This window comes from Elaeis guineensis, chromosome 6 (genome assembly GCF_000442705.2).
Source record: "Elaeis guineensis isolate ETL-2024a chromosome 6, EG11, whole genome shotgun sequence".
NCBI lineage: Eukaryota > Viridiplantae > Streptophyta > Magnoliopsida > Arecales > Arecaceae > Elaeis > Elaeis guineensis.
The window spans coordinates 128,452,337-128,475,858 of record NC_025998.2 but is presented as its reverse complement, the minus strand read 5'-3'; the positions used below and the strand labels follow the sequence as shown (position 1 = coordinate 128,475,858).

The following is a 23,522-nucleotide window of genomic DNA, read 5'->3' as shown; positions in this document are numbered from 1 at the left end:
ACAAAGCACTAATAATTGAAAGGGAAGTCAATGAAGAACGCATGGAAAGGGAAAGAAAGCAAAGAAAGAGAGCAAAATTAAATGATACACAAGGACAGAATAATAAAAACATCAAAAGATCAGCTAAGGGAGCAGTAGACAATAAGACTCAACAGATTGATGGTGAGCCATGCTCCAGATGTGGCAAAAATCATGCAGACAAGGATTGCTATTGGATTACAGGTGCTTGTTTCAAATGTGGTCAGATGGATCATAAAATTGCTAGCTGCCCGCTAAATACTGAAAATCAAGTTGGCCAAAGAACTTATGAAGGACAACATAAGGGTGGTTGATAGATTTCTAAAACTCAGGGAAGAGTCTATGCGCTTACTCAACAGAATCCACAGGCTTCCAATACAATGGTGACAGGTATGAAAAATTTCGAGGATGAAATTTCTTTTTAGGGGTGAAGAATGTTATAGCCCAAAATCAATTCAGCCCACCAAAGCCCACAACAAAAAAAAAAAATAAACAGGGGATCAAACCGGAAAGAAGACTCCCGATAGGAGTCTTCTTCTCCGGCGAGACCCGGGCGAGATCGGACTCCTAGGACCCCTCGGAGTCCTAGGGTTCCCTATAAAAAGACCCCCTCTCCCTTGAGACCGAACATCGACCTCCTCCCTCTCTCTTTCTCTCCAATTTTTTCGAAGTAGAGCCGCGGACACCATTTTGATTCTCGTCGTGATTGCCCGCCGACGAGGTCACCGGAGGCCGAGGTAAGTCTTTCTCTTCTTCCCCTCTTCCTTCCCCTTCCTCCCATGCCCTTGTGCGCGGCGGCCGGCGACGAGCGTCGTCGATTTTCGGTCGGGAAAAAGACTCTGTTTTTGGGCCTCTTTTTCGTGAATTTTCCGGCGTCGGTGATCGCAATCGATCGCCGGCCACGCTCCTCCGTGACCGGGGGAGTGGCCCCCCTCTGCCGCCGGCCTCCGTCGCGGCTGCCGTGGCCCGAACGGTCGATCAAGGCCGGAGAACCACCGTCCCCTGTTCCGACGCGGGAAGAGCCGAGAAGAAGAAGAAGAAGAAAAAAAAAGAAAAGAAAAGAAAAAGAAAAGAAAAAAGAAGAAAAAGAAGAAAAGAAAAGAAAAGAAAAAGAAGAAAAAAGAGAAAAAGAAAAGAAAAGAAAAGAAAAAAATAATAATAATAACAATATATATATATATATATATATATACTTATATATATATAAATAAGTAAATAAATAAATAAAAAAATAATAATAATAAAAAAAATGAAATGATAAGAGAGAGAGTTTCTCTCTCTCCTCTCTCTTCTTTCAGTCTGAACCCTGACTTTCTCTCTCTGAAATTGGACTTTCTCTCTCTACTTTCTCTCTCTAGAATTTTTTCTCTCTAGATTGTTTCTCTTTCTTGATGGATTTCTCTCTCTCTAAAGTTATTCCTCTAGGATTAGCGAAGTGGAAAGCTTCATTGATGATCTTGATCGAGTTTAGGGAAGAGTCTGATTTTAAGTGAGGTTTTGATTTTGGAATTTGTTAGATTTAATTTTTGAATTAAAATTAATGTAAAAATATAATTTTGGATAATAGGCACGGAAGAATCTCCTAGAAGTTAGTTGATCTGTTCATTCAGTGCTCCGTGAAAAGTAAGTAATGAATCATCTTCTCGAGATATTTCATATTTATTCTGAAAATAAATAATTATTCTCTGAAATTATACATGATTATGAAATTATGTTTTGAAAGAAAAGTGCTTTGAAATATTATGGTACGTCGATTTTGCACACGTTCAGTGAGAAAAATTATGATATATTATGATTCAAAGTGTTTGATACAGATCAAATTTTTTTTGCTCTCAGCCTAACTATGTTTCAGTGGGCCCCGCCAATGGGGATTATACGTTGGTTTCAGTGGACCCTGCCAGTGGGGGTTGTGCGCTGGTGCTTTGTGGACCCTGCCAGTGGGGGTTGTGCGCTGGTGCTTTGTGGACCCTGCCAGTGGGGGTTGTGTGCTGGTGTTTGTGGACCCTGCCAGTGGGGGTTGTGCGCTGGTATTCTGTGGACCCCGCCAATGGAGGTTAAACGTTGGTCATAGTCAAGGCTGTTGAGTTACGAGTGTTTTGAATTGAATCGGATTTATGATTATATTATATGTGAATATTTGAAAATATTTGATTTGTATTAAATCAGCATGAAATATACTCTTATGTTTATTTGCAGCATTATTCTTGAAAATTATATAATATCTGAATTATCTAGTTGAGATATTTGTTACTTACTGGGCTGTCTAGCTCATTACCTTTCTTTCTATTTTTCAGATTCAGATAATTAATTTCGAGTGTGGGAAGAAATATTGGGACAGAGCTTTTAGAGGCGAGATTTAGCATTGTCAACTTCATTGAACTTAGATTTATTGTTTTAGTAAAATTTTATTGGATGTAAGACATTTGATTTAATTACTTGAATTACAGTTGAATAATAATTATTTAAATTTATTTCGCTGTGATGCATTGATATCGTCATGAGATGCCTTGCATGCTTATAGAGAGAGTTCTTCATGAGTATGCGGCGGTTGCCGCGACCCTCGATTCACAATCTCGGGTCGGAGGCGTGACATATTGGTTGACTGATATTTGATAGTACCTATTTGAAATTAATTTGGCATGTTCATCTTCTCCTAATCTTTGGTCATTAATGTTCATAAATTTCTAACTTTGATGATACTGTTTTCATTCAAGCTATATGCTGTGATTAGTAAACTTTTGGTTGCTTTTCTATCTTCAGAAATTTAGGTGATTTTCGGAGAAAAAATGGAGATTAATGGAGTATTGTATGATGCTTGGGTCATAAACCTCCCCATTGGGACTCTTCTTCTTCTAGTATTTTTGTTCTATTTTTTTGCTTTTCTTTTGACCGCTTCAAGATTCATATGTCTGGTCTGTTTAGACTTGGTTATCACACCTATGCCTCGTAATTGAGAGCTGCTTGCTTATGCAATACAAGTATCACAGGTAACAGAATCTTGTTTAGACGAACTATCTTGTTTCATTCAGCTGCTTGCATCATACGTGTTCATTAATGTTAGATCATTTTGTTATTAGAAGTTTAACATTTTTTTCAACAAAGAACTTACATCATGATATAGAGAACAAATATTTGTTTAGAATGGAGAAAGGAAAACTTTTCCAAAATTGTTCACAAGGTTGCGTTAATGGTAATTGGTGCCGTTACCTGAACTTATTGGAGAGAGAAGAACTTTTGAATGTTTCTTAACAAGCAGACCTCCATTGTTGCAGTTGCTAAGCAAGCTTTGCATGTTTTTTCTTTTTGGACCACTCTCTGCAACTTCAAAATAATCATGAAATTCTCAATGATCCTGAATAGACTTATAAAATTGTCGGAATGTTTGAGTCGATGAGGAGTCTTTTGAGAGGAATTGGTTTTCACTGATTTTTTTTTATCTTTAAGATATGATGTTACTATTTTTTTATATCCTTTGTAACCTCCGTTGTATATATATTACTCTTTTCAATAAATCCCAACCTTTAACCCTAAAAAAATATATATATAAAAAAAATAAATATTGAGTTAGAAAATCTTCATTCATGCAGCTTTCTTATTCTTTTAAACCAAACAGCTAGAGTAGCGGTCATTTGTTCCTATTTTTATTTTAGAGTTCAACTTTTGCGACCAAATATGTCCTTTGAGAATTGAGAACTAAGGAAAACAATTGATGCTAGCCTCATTACCTTCAAGCACACGACATGTGCATTGTAAAGTAACACACAAAAGCATTTGCATATAACGAACTTGAGCCAATGCTCTATTAACTGAAAATGGAGGCTGTTGATGAAAGTGGACTTCAGCTTGGCGAGTACAGCCCGTGTTCTACGTGACCAATTGTATCTAGTGGTGCACTTCTTATTCTTAATCTCGTCAAAAAGAATAAAAAAGAAAAGCAAATGCAAGTTATATGACCAAAATATCTTCTATTATATAATGCAAAAATCTTGAAGTCCAGCATATGATGCCAGACTGCAATGCCTTAGCTACGATTTTCCATAAATTACACTACCCACCACCCCCCCCAAAAAAAAAAAAAAATATTCAAATGAATGTTCATGTGTAATATATATATATATATATTTTCTGATTTTATTGTTTTCTTTGCATGGACCAAGTCACTCTCCCTCCGCGTTTACGGCACGTAGTAGTTCGATTATCACGATTGGTGTCGCACTATTTTTCTTATCTTTCTGCCTCCTTTCCTCTGATGGCAAGCTGCAAAAGGAATCAGAATACATATTGAATTCCATTTGCAAAATGCTCGAGAAAAGACCATTGCTTGCTCCAAAAGATCCCAGGAGACTTCAGCACCGCACAAGTTGGTAGAACTTGATGCTGCCATGCTTCGAAAGTAGCTAAACCAAGCAAAGGTGTCTCTCGAAACCCAGGACTCCCAATAGAATCAAATCTAATCCTTCACCTTAGTCTCTCGGAGGGAAAGAAGAGAGAGATTCTTTTCTCCAGAAACAGCAGCTATGGATGGCGAGGAACTTCGGCATTATTGTTTCCTCCAATCAAATCGAAGGGTAGGCACCTAATGAATAAAAATAAATGCATAATTTTGGACAAATGCCAGTTCGAAGCAATGTGTGTGGTGGGTGAAACAGATCCTCCATATAACACTCGTAGTGGTGTCAGTGGCCATGATACCAACACCACAACAGACCCTCCATTTCTTTGACATTGGAATTGCATTTTTATTTTTTTTTATGTCATTCAGAAAAGGATGTTTTTTTTTTTTTTAAAAAAAAAAAAAAAAAGACTTTCAATAGTCTGCTGCATTCAATCAACATAGAAACATCGAGTAGGTGGGTCATTATTGAGTCCAATATTTCAGGCCAGATCAGGCCACACTGCACCAAAGCACCACCGAGAAAAAGATCACCAGCAACTCAACACGCTCCTTGGATACAATTATAATTTCTAGCATCATGCTACGAAAAGGGCACGATTCACCTTGGCTTTATAAGTTGTGATCTTTGTTTTCTCACGACAAGATGTTGTATGCCACAAAACGGACGCACACTAAGCTATATGCATTCAGCTCATCATGTCTTTTGCTGTCACATCAAGTTACAAGCACCAACAAGCATAAGCATCATCTTTATTGTTTCCTCATCTTTTCTCATGGAGAAAGCAGGATCAGCTTACAATAAAAAAGAAGGCAGGAGAAAAAGGAAAATCCACACCACAGCGGGTTCTTACAAGTGCACACATATATACCTACCTAATGAGGCTTGGAACTCATCCCATCCATGCAGGAAGGTAGCCATTGGAATCGTGAGACATAGCTCCTCCGTTTGGCTGGTCTATATTCACAGGATGGTACCTGCAGCAAAAAAGAAAGCACATAAAGTAAAGCTATAAATTGTCTAAAAGCTAATTTCCATGTAGATCTGCAAGAATTTTGATGAGAATATTGTATTTACCCAATTTGCTCAGGAGGGTGACATGCCAATGGCTGGAAGAATCCCCTTGATAGAGCAGCCTCACGATTACAAGGGCCATTTGATGAACCAGCAGCATGATCACCACTACCATTTGCCCATGTCAATTGGAGGGGATTTTGTGAAGCTGCTTCTCGCAACTGCCAAAGCCGAGAGGTAATTTAATGAATCAAATTATCATAACAAACAGAAGGAATCCTTTGGGTGAGAAAGACAGAAACTACCTTTTTTTAAAAATAAATAAAAAAAAAAAGAGAGAGTAAAAGTTTCAATAAGCATGGGCATAAAATGTTGTCAATAAATTAAAAATAACAGCACATTGTTGAAGATTTAAACAAAAATAAAGACATTATTAGCCAACAAAAATAAAAATAAATAGCAATATTAATTCGGACAAAGCAAGAGCTAAAAGAGTAAAAGACCGCCTCTAATATGAATATGGCATTCTGAGCTCTCAAATGTAAATGTGGAAGTCAATGAGAATTTGTCGGTTGGTACGACTTTTAGAACCCTCAGTAAAGGGGATAGAAAATGCCCAGATGTTTTTGAAGCAAAGCCTGAATAGACATAACATTCTTCTAAACCACTGTCCTCTAAATTGCGTTCATGTAAAAATTATTACGTAGTTTAGCCCATATTCAGATATAAGACATCAAAATTATACCTTCCTGTTTAATGATCTGTTTGTTTCCTGCATCTCTTGTTCCTGCATTAAAACACAGCCTGTTTACTATATCGAGCATAGATCAAACCTAACAAATTCTCATATTTACGATGAGCAGAAAGCATTTTGAACATGAATTCATACCCTTCTTTTAAGATCACAAAGCTGATCGAGCATTGATTGTGTCTGCAAATAGATAAACATAAATGGGTGAATCGTTGCAAAATTTCCATCATTTAATGCATAACCTGATTCCATTCTCTTATTGTTATCTTGACAAGGATCTTGTATTGTCAATATCACACCCATGCACAGTTTAAGTGGCTCACACCCATAAAAGGATATCACTAAGAAAGACATATAGATCACCGAGTATAACAATCAGAATACAGCCTGAAATGTTATCTATCAATCTCAAAGACCACAACAGCTTTTACCGATATATTACAGGATGATTCTTTGGTTCGGTGCTTGCTGGTTAAGGAAGCAAGAGAGTTTTCTCAGCTGACAGAGTTGAGAGCTGAGTACATCAGCACGAAATCAATGGGCTTCAGGGAAATGAACGGTCAACTAGTCAAAAAACTACATCCAAAAAATTTTTTTAAAACAAGATAGTGGCTTTAGAGATGACTTTAAAGGAAGATATAAAGAACACGTACTCATTCAATCAAATCATTTGGGAGTAAAGAGTTGAACATGTTAACCAACAGGGTGAAAAGGCCGAGCTTCTTAAGACATCGGCAGGCTTCTTTGTCTTAACAGGAATTTAAAATATAACTTGACTTTATGGACTGGTGGACCTGAGTAGTTTTATGTTGCATAAACGCATCCTACACATTCTATTAGCAAATTCTGCACTGTCTTAGGACTTCTTCCGAGTCCTCACATCTTTTCCTGTAGATTTTCTAGCACTTTTGTAGAGTTCTCTTGTCAATCTTGTTCTTATACACTCTTCCATATTTCTCCATGTAATTATTTCACTTTAATAAAATTTTGGTGACTAATGGCTTCCATTAGTCTCCACTTCCCTCAAAAAAAAAAAAAAAAAAAAAAAGCAAATTCCGCTTTTGCCAACTGGTTCGTTAGATTATATGGAGACACCTTACCAACCTTGTCGCTTAAATAGGAATTTAATATCACAGAGGGTCAACAATGCGTAATGAGCTAGTAAATAATTATTAAATTTGCTTAATCGTTATTTGGTCGACCAAACTGCACCATCTGAATGGAATGAGGTTACATATTAAGGTCAAAAGGAAATTATAGGATATGTCCAAAATCCAACTCAAGAAGCAATCGGATAGAGAGTGCGTCCCATAAATTTCAATAAAACTCAAAATCAGAATAATAGTCCTACCTGCCTATCTCATTTTGTATTATACGCAATCAAGTATATGTTCATTGGGCACAAAAATGGAAGAAAACAAGTTCAACAATATTTTAAACGCTGGCATCTTAATCATCAATCCATCCATTTACTGTTGTACAAGGATAGTATTATTCCTTTTTACCTTGTTCTTCAAGATATTTGGCACATTCCACTACCATCAGTGAAGAAAAATATCCTTCTTGTACAAAATTTTAAACATGCCATTTTAATGAATGAATGAGTGAAAAGGATGCAATGACAAAGGTATGCAAAAATCCTAGTTTGAAGAACTCCCACAACTACATCAAGACAGATCCAAAATAATATAATTTTCAAATTATCCTTTCAAATGAAACTTTTGTTTTTTTGGTTTTTACCTTTGCTGATCTGATCTGCTTTAAAGATTTCTCTAGTTGATTCTCAAGTTGATCAAGTTCATTTGTACTTAGTGGGTCCAAGTCCTCACCAAGGAGATTTCTGTATCATCATGGTTGGGAATCCCATTAGTGATAACCTTTAAAGCACAAACTATATAGGAAAAGATATATCTACATATTCATACACATACATACATTTGTACACGTATATACATGTGTATGTATTTTTTATGATATACATACGATGATGCATACTTCAGCTAGATAGACTACCTCTGTGAGTGCTGCAGAAACTCAACTCTTGCCTTCAGCCTCACGTACTCTTGGTAAGTGTTCTGCTTCAAAATAAACAACTAAAAACTTCTGAAAAGCCTTTTATCAGGCACAGTTCACATTACTAAGAAGAGACAACCCACAGAAACATATGGATCATAGAACATGAAAATCAAATAATTAGACATTATATTTGTGGAATATAATAATAATTGCCAACATTTTGTTGATATTTAGATATTCCCTTCTCGGCATATAAGTTACCTAGCAACTAACATGCTGGAAGCCTGGAACCATAGAAACAAGGGCAGGCAGCCGGTGGTATCAGTTGCACGGGTCTTGGTGGGTGACCAGATGAAAAACAAAACAAAAGGATAAGGTTAAAATACCAACCAAAAGCTGCTAGTCTGCTACCATTCACCAACCCCTTGCCCAACAAAACGGAAAAGTAAGATCACAAGAACAAGAATTCTCAATCTCTTATTTCAAGAACTATGGTAAACTTACTAAAATTGTTATTTAGGTTGTTACAATATTCATCAGGTGTATATTTTAGTGAGCCACAAGGTGTCAATCATATCTGTTAAAAACTATAGTAATCTCACCAAAATTTATCATCTCTCCATGCATACATGTTATGCACAAAGTTGCATTTATGAATAAAGTTACAAATGTGATGAATGATGGTTACATTAAATGATTTGAATTTTTCTGTATGAAGGGTTGAGCAAAATAGAAAACTTTAAATGAGATGAGCAGTGCATTGCAGCCTATTCTTTCGATTAACTGAAATTTTGGGAATATTTCATTGCTAAATATTTGAAGAATCTTATATCCAACAAGCTTGAAAAAAAACATCAAATGACATGAGAGCTGTGGTTCAATTTGAATTGATAATTTCAAATTCTCCATCAAAAGACACGAGCATAAAGACACTTACAAGCCCAAACCTGATACACAGATTCTCACATTCAGCTATCAATATGTACTCTCATGAATGTGCTCTATCTGTTGACCTGTCTACTGCATTAGGTATGAAATAGGTTCGCCTACCTGTATCTCACTTGACGGAGCAGCAGCTTCTGATGCACTATAATTGCATCTTTGGTACCTTTCGAGTGTCTTAAGCATGCTTCAATAAAATAGGAAACGGGGAAAAAAAAAGATGAGTCCACCATAAGAATACACTAAATATTAAATGCAATAAGATGTAACATGCTAATGACCAGGGAAAGAAAGATATATGAATCCACAACAAGAATAGACTAAATATTAAATTCAATAAGATGTAACATGCTAATGACAAGCTTCCTCACAAAAGAAAGAAGGTAAATATTTTCTCTCAGAGCTTCCTCATGGAATGATAAACACACATATCTGGAGTTCTGCAGAATCAAATCCATAAATAGTGGTCTTTCAATATATGAAGTCTGTATGCTGAGACTCCTAAAATCCTCATTATATTCTCTTTATAAACTGGTATTGCATCCTAGTTTTGTGTAACATGCTTCGCATTAAAAAAAAAAAAAAAAGAAGTATAGATCTTGTTATCTGAAGACTGAAGTTATAGAGGTTCTTAAGCTGCTGTCTAGAATTTTCTATCTTGCAAGTTGATTCCAATTTCTAAAACCAGCAGCTCATGACTCCGAACTTTCAAATCAATATTTCAGTAGGTTTTCAACATCTCTTTGGTAGGAATCATGAATATTTCTTGAGTAATGATTCGCAGGACATTTGCTTAGATTCATATACATGTCAGGTATGAATATTTCCTCTAATCAAGCTGGTCAGGAGCAAATAAACAAATGATAATTTATGTGAATTAGGCCATATCACTTGAGTGAAATGAAAGGGAGAAAAACAAAACGCCGTTTCCATTCACTAAACCCAGCAAAAATTCATGAACTCGTATAACCGCATTTAAAAACTTTCACCCTTGCAAGAATCCATCAGATGACTTGAAGCCTAAAACTAAAGATTATTTTTATATAAAAAGAGGCACCTAAATCATTACATTCCTACAAAAATGACAAGTAATAAACTGTTTTCTCCTCCGTCCTAAATGTGCATCTTTTCTCTATTATTCTCTAACATTTTTATATTTAATTTAGCGGATGCCTCAATCTCTCTCTCTCTCTCTCTCTCTCTCTCTCTAATGTTACTATAGGATAAAAATTCTAATAATTAGAAGGATACGCATTTATTTAATAATTATTTATCTAATAATTAAAAGTGCACTTAGAAATAATGCGTAGCAAATGACAGTTGGAAAATATGCAGAATAACTTAACAAGTGATTCCAATGGACAAGAAATGCAATCCAACTGCAGAAAAAATTCAGCATGACGAAAAGAGAAAAGGTAAAATCTAGAAAACAAAATTTGAATGCTTATATACATGAATTCCTTAGTTTTCATAATAGCAATAAATTTTTAATTGTCAATGTAAGCTTCAGAACTTTTCGTTCTTGTATTTGACAATGCACTGATTGATGCAAGACCTATCCTTTTACAATTGTCCAGAAGCATCTGTTAAATGCAAAGAATACCAACGTTTAAATCATGCTGATACCTAGATGCCAAGCCTTGGGTCATCCAACACTACATCCTTCCTTGGATTAAGTTTTGGAAATCAAGGATGCAGTGTTCTCATTTGAAGCTAACAAATCCCTGGGGCTGGATGGTTTCACCTTCTCCTTCTTCCAAAAGTTTTGGTACTTACCAAGCGATGACCTGGTGCTACTTCTTCAAGATTTTCATAATGGTAATTTAGATCTTAATCAGCTGAATTTTGCCTATATCACCTTAATTCCAAAAAGAGCTCACTATCTATCAAGGATTACTGGCCTATTAGTTTACTGGACAGCTTTTATAAGATAATCATGAAAATTTTTTCAAGAAGATTATCCTCCTTGCTCCCTATGCTCATTGAAAACTCTCAATCCACTTTTATCAAAGGCAGGAGCATCACTGATTGTTTTTTAAGGGCCCATCGAATATTGGCTTTGTGCAAGAGTTCAGGAGAAAAGGGTGTCCTTTGTAAATTAGATTTCGAAAGAGCATTCAATAGGCTGAATTGAGAATTCTTGTTTGAGATACTTCGAGCGAGGGGGTTATCTAACAGATAGATTTGGTGGATCAACAGCTTGCTTTCTACGGCCTTCATTGCTCTCCTTTTGAATAGTGAACCCGAAAGATGGATTAATTGCAAGCACGACTTCAGGCAAGGTGACTTTTTATCACCTGCTCTTTCCATTTTAGTGGTTGATGTGCCCACCAGACTCCTCAAGTAAGCCGGCAACATTGGATTCATTGAGGGCATTGGGAATCACAAAGAATTCAATGGTTTGTTGAGCTTGTAGTTTGTAGATGATACTCTATTACTTTGTATGGATAAATAAGAAAATGTGCTAGCAGCAAAAGTGATCTTGTTGGCATTCGAAGGGCATATGAACTAAAGATAAACTTTTATAAGAGCTCTATTCTTTATCTGAATATGGATGATGGTGAAGCAACTAGATTTGCTTCTTGGATGAACTGTAAGCAGGATGATACTCTTTCTTTTATATATCTAGACCTTCCTCTGTGTTCTAAGAAACTATCTAAACATTGTTGGTTGCCCTTAATTGAAAGGATGAGCTCACGATTAGCCACTTAGAAGGGAAGATTACTTTCACTGAGTGGTAGGCTAACTTTGGTCAACTCGGTTTCGACTGCGCTCCCATCTTACTATATGTCTATTTTTAAATAGCCTAGCTGGATTGGAAGGAGAATGGATGAGTTGAGAAAAGCATTCTTATGGAAAGGGACAGACATCTTTAGTGGACTTTATTGCCTGGCAAATTGGGATTATATTTATAGAACCAAGGATCAGGAAAGTTTGTGAGTGAAGAACCTTATTTAGATGAATCAGTTATTTTTAGCTAAATGGGCTTGGGAATTTCTGTTGGGGTATGCAAATCCTTGATAAAGCCAGGTGGAATGGGTCTATTACTCATGGAGGAAGTTGGGAATGAGATCAGAGAGTTTATCGGGCTTGTTACCTATATGGAAAGATGTTTGTTCAAAAACTTTCACCTTTTGAAATTGTGTAGCTTTTAAGATGGGAAATGGCGGCTCGATCTATTTTTGAAAGGATGTTTGGATCGACATGATTTCTCTTTGCTCTCATTTCAAAGAGCTTTATGACTGTGTATTGAAATCGAATAAGCCAACTTCATCATATTGGAGCTGGAGGAATTTGGGATAGTATATCAAAATTCAAAGGCCATTGACTGTACTTCAAGAGACCCAGTTGTCTTTCTTGCTATCCATTCTTGCCTCTCTTAAGCCGTCTCGTACTGCAGATATACCAATTTGGAAGTTTACATAGAATGATTTATTTATTGTTGACTCTTTCCACGAGTTTCTTAATTGTGGTGGTCTTAAATGTTCCTTCTCAAAAATTCTTTAGGAAGCACCAACACCTAAAAGAGTGAAGGTCTTCTTGTAGTTGACAACAAGGAATAAGCTGTGTACATGAAAAGTTCTTGAGAGAAAGGTTGGAGAATCAGCTTCAGGTGTGTACTATATGGCTCGAGTTCGAAGTCGGGCACCCACTTATTTTTCAGATATTCTCTTGCAAGGAGTGTGGACAACAATAAAATTACAGCTGAATTTAAGAGGTAAACCTTCTTCATTTCTTAACATGGGGACTACTTGGAGAAAGAAAAATAAGAACAAACTTGAGAGCAAGGTAGATGATCAATTATTGCTATGATATCTTGGGAAATTTGGAGGGAAAGGAACAATCAGATATTTTTGAAGAAGAAAGGCTCTATTTTCTTTGTTCTGCAAAACATTCTTTAGACTTTTCATGGTTGGAAACATCTCTGGTTTTTGAAGAATAAAGACAACCATAGGAGACTCTAGATGAAGCTAAAAACTTTAGCTATAATAGCAATAGATTGTAAATAATCTTCCCTTTTCTTTCTTTTCTTCTTTCCATATCTAATGTAGTTTCTCTATTTTGCTCTCCTTAGAATTGTAACTTTGAATTTTTTACCCACAATAAAAAGGGGGTAGCATACTGCTACCTCCAGTTTCGGTCAGAAAAAAGAAAAAAAACAAAATTCAGATGTTAATAGAATTAAGGGCAACAGATCATGTGGCACCAAGTAAATTGAGGCCTCATGTCATATGGAAGTTATCATCTGCATCACTCCAATATGACTCTTTGAAGTTAGCCTTTACTTCTTGGTGTTCAAATTCATGAACCAACCAACACCCACAAATCTTTCATCTTTATTACTATTAAACTGTCAAGCCAATAATTTAGCTTATGTTTGGAGTACAATTTGTAGTTGATTTGAGTTTAACTAATTTAGTGTAAAGGAGCCACTTTCTTCTTCATTTGTGGTCGGAGGCGCCTAAGCGTCCAGCTATGTGATAGAGGGTTGCTCTCCTACAGATGCCCATAACCTAAAAAATCCTAGAGGAGCACTTCAAATTCAGGTCACTTCACAACTACGAAAGAGACTTTACCAACAAGGTAGGTGTCAAGTTGCATTATTCATTAAAACCAGCCCAGAAAGCAGAAATTATGCAATTCTTTTAAAAAGTTTATTGGGATATTTTGAGTCCCAACAGGACAATGGAGGCATTTTACATGTCATTGTTCCCTAAAAGCATCGAACAATATTGCTTATATATTCTTTTTAAACAATGCAAAACACACTGAAGTTTTAAATGTTCCTTGAGAGGATTCTGGTTGTCATACTTGAATGACTTTGTTATTTAAATGATTACGATCTTAGTTTACTACAAAGCTTCTATTGTGAAGGTATGATTTTATATGAACCTCTTGCAAGTATCAAGACAAGAAAATACAAACTTGGACTGCACAGGGAAAAATTATTGCAACTCTAGTCAAATCAAGGGGTCAGGTTCGTGACTCCAGCCAAATTATCCTAGTTATCCGTGACAAATTCATCAATTTTAATTGAAGAATCGTAACCCACAAAATTTTTCTTCTTTCATTGCATCAACTTAGATCTAACCCTTGCTCAGCAAAGTGCCCCATTCATCTCATACTCTTTTCCTTATGGTGAGCACTTCTTAATAAGAGTTTCTTTTTTTGCTTCCATGCTAAAAACCTAGCCTCGTGTTTGGTAAACCTGCACTATTTCTACACCGCCTACAAGCATGGTTGCATTATTAATATCCTTTTTGACACTGATCCATAATATGTGTGTGTGCATACATGCATAAATATTTCTCTGTTGGCATCAGGAAAAAAAGAGTAATGATTTTAAGTAATACAAATTGCCCAACAATAATTTCTGTCACACCTTAGGCAAGCTCACAACTAACAGTGACAAAAGCAACACAAGGGAAGCATAACTTCCAAAGTGAAGCATTTATCAACTCAGAATCATATTGGTTGATTATTTAATTCTCTAATATTTGCTTCATCTATGAGAAGATCTACCATAAATCCAAAGGTTGCATTTGGTGCATCGCCAGACGATCTTGGAAGGTATTATGGATTGCCTTCAAGATCGATCAATATCATTAAATTATCAGTAATATTGATTGCTGTGTTTGGTACATACAGGTAATATTATAGTAAAATTACTGAAAATTTTGATTGACATATTTGATATAACAATCAGATTATCGATAATGTAAAATTAAATTTTCAAAATACCTTCAATAATTTATCCTGGTGCCTTTTTTTCTGATGAGAAATATGAGAGTGATGTGGATATGATGATGGTGTGGAGAAGTGACGGATCGAAAACCATAGGCACTGGTGGGGTGGGGAGGGGGTGGGTGTATGTGGAGTCGTGGGGGTGGTGGGGATGGGCATGGAGGAGCCGGGGGGAGGACAAGGGCAGAGGAGCTACGGACAGGCAAAGGGAGATGGAGGAGCCACGGATGCATGTGGGAGAGGTTTGGGAGGAGGAGGAAGAGTTGGGCAATGTGTTTTATGTGATTTTTTTGAGAGATAATTTTATCCAATATTTTTTTTTACAACATTATCAAAGAAATGATAATCTGGATAGTCACCCCTCTCCAAAACAATCTAGATTATCTTCTATGAGCTAATCTGTATTGCTAAGGCAATCTAGATTATTATCTAAAAAGTATACCAAACGCAGTAATTCAGATTATCATATTAAATTGCCAGCAATCTATCCCCAAATGCAGTAATCTAAATTACCATATTAAATTGCCATTAATTTGGATAGATAGACAATCTGGATAGATTGCTAGCTATCAAACATAACTAAAATCTATATTCCTGATAGAACTGGTGCCAGACCAAGCATTAAACATCACAGGATGACAACCCTCACCGAGAGTTTCTTTAAGATGATGATACTAACATCTTTGAAGTAAAAGGTCCTAACTTTTTATCCTAATTTCAAACCGATAGATACTATATAATTTGAAAGCTCTTTTTAATAAACTTTGGAACAACAGATGTACTCATCGTGGTAACTTTCTGGATTTTTGCTCTCTTTCTAGTCGTTTCCTTCGCATTTCTCCCATCCTTAAACCTCTCACAAACTTCCAAAATTATAGTGCAATTATCCCAGCTAAAGCTCTACAATCTCTTTTCTCAGCCCTCAAGATTAAATTTGACAAAAATAATTCGTCATGCTACTTAAGATTAAAAACACAAAATCTCAGGTTCTGGGGTGAAAGAAAATTTTCAAATGATAAAAATGCAGAATAAAGAAAGAATAATGACTAGTGATAGCCTTGAGAGAAACCAGGGAAAAGAAGCAATAAAGTAAAAAGTGAGAGTAATGTATCAGTACTTTCCAACCATGCACTACTACCGAGGTTGCATGACTTTTCATATTGTAATCTCACAAAACATCACAAGTACAGTAGTACACTCATTAAAGCAAGTCATTCATGGATACTACAGTATAATATCAAATACAACAGTGCAGCGTCTGCTTTCTTCTATTTGAAGTAAAACGGGATTAGCTGCTATCCAACAGATAATCCAATATTGAAATTTTATCACCAAGTCTTCTAGCCATTTTGCATGTTGTTTCTGGAACGGAATCTTCCTTCATTTTATTGTGAGGTCGGAGTGAAATTATTGCTAGATAGTTAACTGGCCATAAACATGGCCATTACAATGGGACATTATACGACAGCTACTTTAATTCATGGGTGGTCAGGTGTAGTCAAGCGCTGCTTTGTCTACATATAAAATGAAAAACTGTAATTTAATTATGTACCAAAAGGAAAAAAAAAACTGTAATTTACTTGTTGACCTCCAAGACGTCATAAATTCTTACCAAGTCTAAACAGATTTATAAGGAAATTATAATTCACGTTCCATGCATATTTGGTTCGCATAGCCTTTAACCACCATGAGATAAGATGGCAAACTGACTACATACTATAGCACCCTAAAGGTATACTAGTATCTAATGAGTTTTTTCTAACTACAAGCACGAGTTAGGGCTACTATGATTAGCATCAGCATTCAACAAACTGAGGCTTATAAGTGTTCCAATCATGAGACAACATGATAGCCACTTTGCAAAAAGCTGAACAAAGGTGACGCATTTTTCTCATTTTAAAAGTAAAATAATTATCTTACATCCTGGTTCTTTTACTTCTTGAAGGTTTCCTTTAAGTGTCCAGTCAGCAGAGTTCCTCTAATTTTCTAGTGTAACAAACAATAAGGGATAGAGAAAAAAAATATTACACCGGAGTTGTAAAATATAATTCAAGGAACATTCATCTTCAAAGAAAATCATATTTTCATAATTTTACATGGTAAATCTAGCGCATCTAATGCTGAATTTAAATGCAAGAATTATGTAAATGAAGTGATCTCATAATATATAATAACCATCATGTTTCCACTCTCAGACCCATTAATCATTATTCTAAACATAGTTAAGCATGTTCACCTTAAAGTTGATCAACTAATAGTCTATTTATCCTTTAATCTTCCATAGGGCATAGTTTTTATCATTTAGCACCTGTCAAGATGTTTTTAATATTTGGATGACAAATTTAGTTGATTTTTCCTTTTCATGAAGCCATTAAACTTACCGAGTAAAGATTTGAACAGTTACAAGTTTTCCCTTCTTTTTAGTTATTGTTCCCGCATTGGTCCTTATCATGGATGTGAAGAATGTCTTTCCACATGGCAAACTCTAGGCATCCTTCAGTTGGTCTTGCACAATCACCAAGCAGCACCTATCATCTTTATATACATTTTCCTCAAAAAAAAAAAAAAAAAAATCTTTATATCCATGCTCCCTATGGACTCTAACAGGCTCCCCATCCTTAGTTCCTTTTTTTGCTTCTTGTTTTCGTCAAGCTTCACTGAGAGCCATCTTGATTAAGCTATACTCTCACAATTAATGTGCTTCACATTACATTGGATCCTCCATGTTCATGGCATATTTGTTACTAAAGGTTATACTCCCAACTATTCTGCATCTACAACAGCATATTCAATTGCTATAGCGATGAAGGATCAATAACCCCTTTGCTATTTCTGTCTAGAGGTGTCCTTCTCTTGCAAAGGGTGCATGTTAGGCAACAAAATACACTTGACATGACTGATTCCCACGTAATAGGTATCCATCCCATTAGATCTCCATAAGAAACTTCACCTTATTGACGATAAACTAATTCCTCATATCCCAATGCATCTTCTTGTTGCAATTGTATATTTGACTATTTCTTGAACTAATAGTGCAAATGTTTTTTGCATAATTCTGTCTAGTGGCCCTAATTCTGTTCATTCTGCTCTCATCTTGCACACTCCAATTTGTTCATGGCATCATTTCTTGTGCATTACCCCGTCCAACTAGACTCTAGAGCTTCAAGCCTGCACAGATGCTGACTATGATTCCTACCAATCAGCTCTCTACCGTGAGCATGTATCTCCTTGAAGGTTGTTCCTTCTCTTGGACTAGCATGAAGTATGGTGTTATTGTATGTCTTAGGGCTATTGCCAAGTATGATGCTATCTCTAGTCCTGTCTAATCTTCATGGGAAAGTGATCTGTTATTGAGGTCCAGCTAAAAAACAGTCCTAACTTAAGGCATAGGCTCTTCATTTAAGCTCTGTAAAGGGTGTGATTCCAGAAGAATCAGCAAGTGAGAAATTAAAGAGGATTTCAGCCTCCAAGGACCTGAAGTGTCATTTTCCTACATTTGAATCATAGGCAGACTAACCATCGAGGCTCCATTGGACCTGAAAAATTGTTAGGTGATAAAACCAAACATCCGACAGGCACCAACTGCAGTAAAAACAGTTGGCTGATAACTGGGTCTATCTGCAATGAGCAAGCCAAGTTATATACTGTTTAATCCTAAGATATTCTAAATGGCTTCCATCTTCTCTAATATCATTTATCTGCCAACATGCTATTCTAGTTGTTTGATTCGAATCAATTCTCAAAAAAATGAAAAAGAAAAAGGAGAAATCATGGTTGCAGCACTGATATATATGAACGAAAATAGAGACAGTAATATTGTTATTTCAAGAACAAGATCAAACAATGCTCACAGTGGCCATAATGATAACTATCATGCCTTGCCCGATGTTTGGGGGCATTAATGCTAACAATAGAAAGAAAAATGTAATAGAAGAGTTTGAAATAAAACAGCATCAATATTGTTGATAATACTTAAAATCACAACATCAAAGGATATTAAACTACAAGCAAAGAATAATGATTGTTACATTTGCTATGAGAGTTCATCATAGGAAATCACTAGATCATGGTCAATGCTAAATGAGAATCTGAAGTATGAGACAACTGGTAAAAAGATAACTGTCATAACCACTAGATTAATTACTCATTTTATGAAAAATTATGACGCATCAACATGTGAGAAAGATTCAATGTTTCAATTCAACACACCCATCAAGATTAGATGCTTGAAAAGGGATGACTGATTAATATACGCTCCTTTGCAAATTCTTTATGAAATTTTGCTTTTGCTTTGGCTTGATTAGAATTATTTTATAATGGGTACCGAGATTTTAATACCTGGAACTAGAGTAGTTATTTACCGCCTAGCTTTCTTTGCAGAAGGATCCAGCTTCAAATATAAAAAGCAAGAGAGAGAGAGAGAGAGGAAATCCAACCTAGGTGCAAGAATCATTTCAAGATATCATAAAATAACAAGCATCCATGACACGAAAACCGAAACAAAAACATTTATTTAACTGAACTTCTGTCATGTAGAATTTGGGAAACTAGCCAAACCCTAAATCAAGTGAAGTACATGACATCACAGGCGTTATTGCTCCACCACATCCGGCTGGATCCTTTCTATTTTTTGTGCAAAAAAATGAAAAAAAATGAAAAAAGAAATCAAGAACTGTACCATTAGAAACCATCCAACAGGAACCAGATCCATTAAAAGGAAGACTGATCCTGGGAGGACCGGATCCAAGACATCTTTTCACTAAAACTACCACAAAAAAAAAAAATTCCAGACAAAACTAGCATATGTAAATATGAAAGAATTAGGTTTCAGAGTAGTTGAGAATTCAAGATTTAACCTTTCTAGATCCATCAAACAACTCTAGACTGGAAAAGCAACACAATATAAGAACAACATAAGCGCAAGATAGAATACTAGCTAAAAGTAGTAAAACAATACACAAAAACTCTAGATCTGGATGAGTCAATCCGTCAACCAAAAATAAATGGAGAAAATGAAACTAAACTAAGCTTAGAGATCATCTTGGGGAAATTTAAAGAAACAAAAGATGACAAAACGAGGTGAAATAAAGTGAGGTTTGGACTTAGGTTTATCAAGATCATCCAAATTCATTACACAAATCAAGAATCAAAAACAAAGGAGAAAAAAGTAAAAGAAAAAAAAAACCAAAAAGCTGCTAGGGAGAAAAGACAAAGGAAAAGAAAAGAAAACACCACTCATGACCAAGCGTCGAAGACTTCTTCTTCTGAAGAAAAAGGATGATGCAAGTGGAAGCAACGAGTTGGAGATGGAACAAATTCGAAAGGATCGAGGAGACAAGCGAAGAAGGCTGCGATATATATATATATACCTGGAGCTGCTGCAGAATTCGAAGAGGCGGCCGCGGCTGGAGAAAATGATGAGGGCGACCTCGGCGTCGCAGAGGACGGAGAGCTCGAAGGCCTTCTTCAGCAACCCGTTCCGCCGCTTGGCGAACGTCACCTGCCTGTTTATCTTGTTCTCGATCCTCTTCAGCTCCACCCTTCCCCTCCCCATCTCTTCTCTCCTCCGACTCCACCAAAAAAGATACAAGAAAGCAAGAAGCCTAAGATATGAATGGCTTAGGTACTGCTCCATAAATATATAAGGCAGTTCTGATATGGAAAAATGAAGAAGAGATCGTCCTCTTGACAAAGGCTAAAAACGGGCACAAGGTTTTGGCTGGGTGGGGTTACAAGCTCGGGTGCAATCCTTCTTGGAGAGCAATCAAAGGCGTCAACACCCAGATCACCACAGCGGCATGCGAATCACCACGTGTCGATTCATAACTGGACTTGTGTACCAATCTTTTTTTTCTCTCTCGACATAGTTACCCTTGCAATTCTGGAGAACCACGGTTAAGGACTGCTTTGAGTCCTTGGTCGACCCCCTACGTTTTCATTGACTTTCTTTCTACCACTTTGATAGAAGAAATTATACCCTAAATACTCTAAACCCAGATGGAATTTTCGGATAGACTTAGTCTACCATATGTATTGTAGATAAAGCCAAATAAAAAAAAAAACATATCAGTACTTTAATTAAACTGAAAAATTCTGCAACCATCTCAATATTAACATATTAATTAAAGTCGTTAAGCTGCTGTGTGTTGAGATGGTTGCAGAATTTTTCAATTCAAATATTCATCTGATATTTTTCCATTGATTTTAACTATGGCACATATGGTAGACTAAATCAATTCAAAAATTTCTTCTCCATTCATCAAGTGTTCATCTTGTTGCACCGTTACCGCAACGAGCAGCTATGATTATCGGCATGGTACACGGCCTCATGGTATACACTATGTAGGATATAATTTCTCCATTGATACCAAGTCACACGAGTGTACAGTATCTTGTGAATTAGTTTTGTGAACAATTGTTCACATGGATAAGGTTCGATAGTTCTAAAGAAGTTGATATCAATTAAGCAGTAGGCTACGATTTAAGAAAATTTTGGATTCAATCCATTTTATTGGTGTATGTAACGTTATGTTGGTTGTGATTGTCCTTTGGGTAAATAATGACATGGTCATATTCTTTCACTAAACTGTGTCTCATGCATGTGCTGTGAGGTGCCACATAAAGCGTTGTGTGCGATGTTTATGGGACATGCATGTCTTAACATAATTGCATATGTCTAAAAGTGATGCAGCTGATCCCCACGGAGATAGTTGGGCGGCATGTGAGTCTCATATGAGATTTATCCATTCTCAAAATAACATGCCAACTCAAAGAAGAATTACAATACTTGTCCAACCATATATAGCACAGCTGGTTGGGTAGGGGAAAGATTACTGGATCCCATGAAACCCCTATGCCTATCGAAGTTTGTCAGCACCAGAGAATGTGTACGGAGGACTGAGATTGGAATGCATGTTAAGCCTCGTTATTAAAAGTAACAAGCATGTATTAGTTTGTCTGTTCATTAATATTACTTGATTTGGTTCTACAAATCACTGATATAATTGCATGAGACTTGGACTGATCTTGAATTAAAAACGTCTTAGAATCTCACTTATATCCAAAACTTATTCATCACTGGCATCAATATCTTTCAGATATTAACAATAAAGGCCTCACAAATAATTCAAACATTAGAAATTTTGACTTGAAATTGATTAAATCCTAAATGTCGGGCAGCAGTACATGTGAGCATATATAATTTCAAGTTATTTGCGTCATTTTCTTGATGGAGAAGTTATTTGAAAACTTTGGCAACCTATCACCTAACTAGTCGGAACTCTGCACTCGAATTGTGTGGTGGGCGTGGTTCCTACTCTTGGATATTTGGATGGTACCTTGACCCGAAGACAAGGCCTTCTTTATTTGTTTAGACTAATGGCCAAGAGACTTGAACATGATCCTCTGCGAGATCATTCGTGGGTCCTTTTGTCCCCCACTAGTTGAAGGTGACTCGAATTCCATGTGAAGCTTGTTGATGGATTGTGTTGCTTTTTTTTTTTTTTTTTTTTCCTTTCAATTTTATTCTTCACTCCGATTCTTATTCCAAATACGTGGTGTTGCATATAGTGGAATATTTTTTTGGCGATGCTAGCTTTATCTTAGTTGCGACATCTTCTTCTTTGAGATATTTATGACCCAACTGCAGAAAGACGAGTAGATAATTCAATCATTCATTCTTGAAAGCAACTTAAATATCCCTGCCAAGCCTTAATAGCTGAAGGCTTCACGCGGTCTCCATCGAGGAATCCTTAAACTTTCATTTGGGTAGATGCTAAAAACGTTTTGACGATTTTAAACACATAACACAGCAATGGAATGCCTCTTCCTCCTTACTGCTCAAGTGGATCTGCTAGTTCTGCTTCATGTTCGAGTTTTGGTTCAGCTACTAATCTGCTTTATTATTCTAAGTTGGCTTGGAATCCTCTAGGCTGGTTTTAATTGGACATAGTTAGATGTGTATCAAACTTTACAATACATGATGGAAAAGGCACTGGACTAGGCCATATATTATGTTGTGAAGCCTTAAAGAGCACACATAATCTGGTGGATATATTTTAATTACTCTCTCATACCTGATGAAAAGATGTTTTGGAGAGGTAAAAGAACAACACAATTACATCTTTCCTTGAGAATACAAAACAATAACATTTGAAACGATATAATTGCAAGATCATGTAAGGAAACCAAATTTTGGGTACTTCATTTGGTTGTGCAGTCGCATCCACCCATGGAGAACATCTCCTATTCAAATGTATCATACGCATATCTAAGTTAAATATTAGCAGAAAAGCCATTATTTAGACGATCTTATAAATATATTTAGAAAGGTTGATTTTTGATATATCGTTTTAACAATCCTTAGAGCCTATCTTGTTCAAATATGTAAGGAATCACTTTTTCCTTGGGCTAAATCTCATACTAGCAAGGATGAAATGGCTTCCAAAAAAGATTGTTGGTAGCAAACATATAAAATTAATTTAAAATTATCCAAACATTTTCATATTGGGTTCACATTAATGAATACTAAATCCTACTTGATGCAGAAAATTTTTTTATTAAGGGAATAGAGCAATGATTTTTCAATCACATCTTTTCCTGGGAATTATTCTAGATTTTTTTTTTTTTTTTTGCATGCATTT

At 36.1% G+C, this 23,522-nt stretch overlaps 1 protein-coding gene across 1 annotated transcript; it reads right to left on the bottom strand.

The window, feature by feature from the left end:
• Positions 1-4,995: 4,995 nt before the first annotated feature.
• On the bottom strand, positions 4,996-20,574 carry LOC105046677 (agamous-like MADS-box protein MADS2). The gene is made up of 8 exons (XM_010925336.4): positions 20,250-20,574; positions 9,244-9,322; positions 8,191-8,252; positions 7,918-8,017; positions 6,316-6,357; positions 6,172-6,213; positions 5,490-5,647; positions 4,996-5,389 (listed from the first exon to the last, which is right to left on the bottom strand). The coding sequence occupies exons 1-8, from the start codon at positions 20,513-20,515 to the stop codon at positions 5,305-5,307; spliced, it is 834 nt and encodes a 277-aa protein (XP_010923638.1). The 5' UTR covers positions 20,516-20,574; the 3' UTR covers positions 4,996-5,304.
• Positions 20,575-23,522: the final 2,948 nt, after the last annotated feature.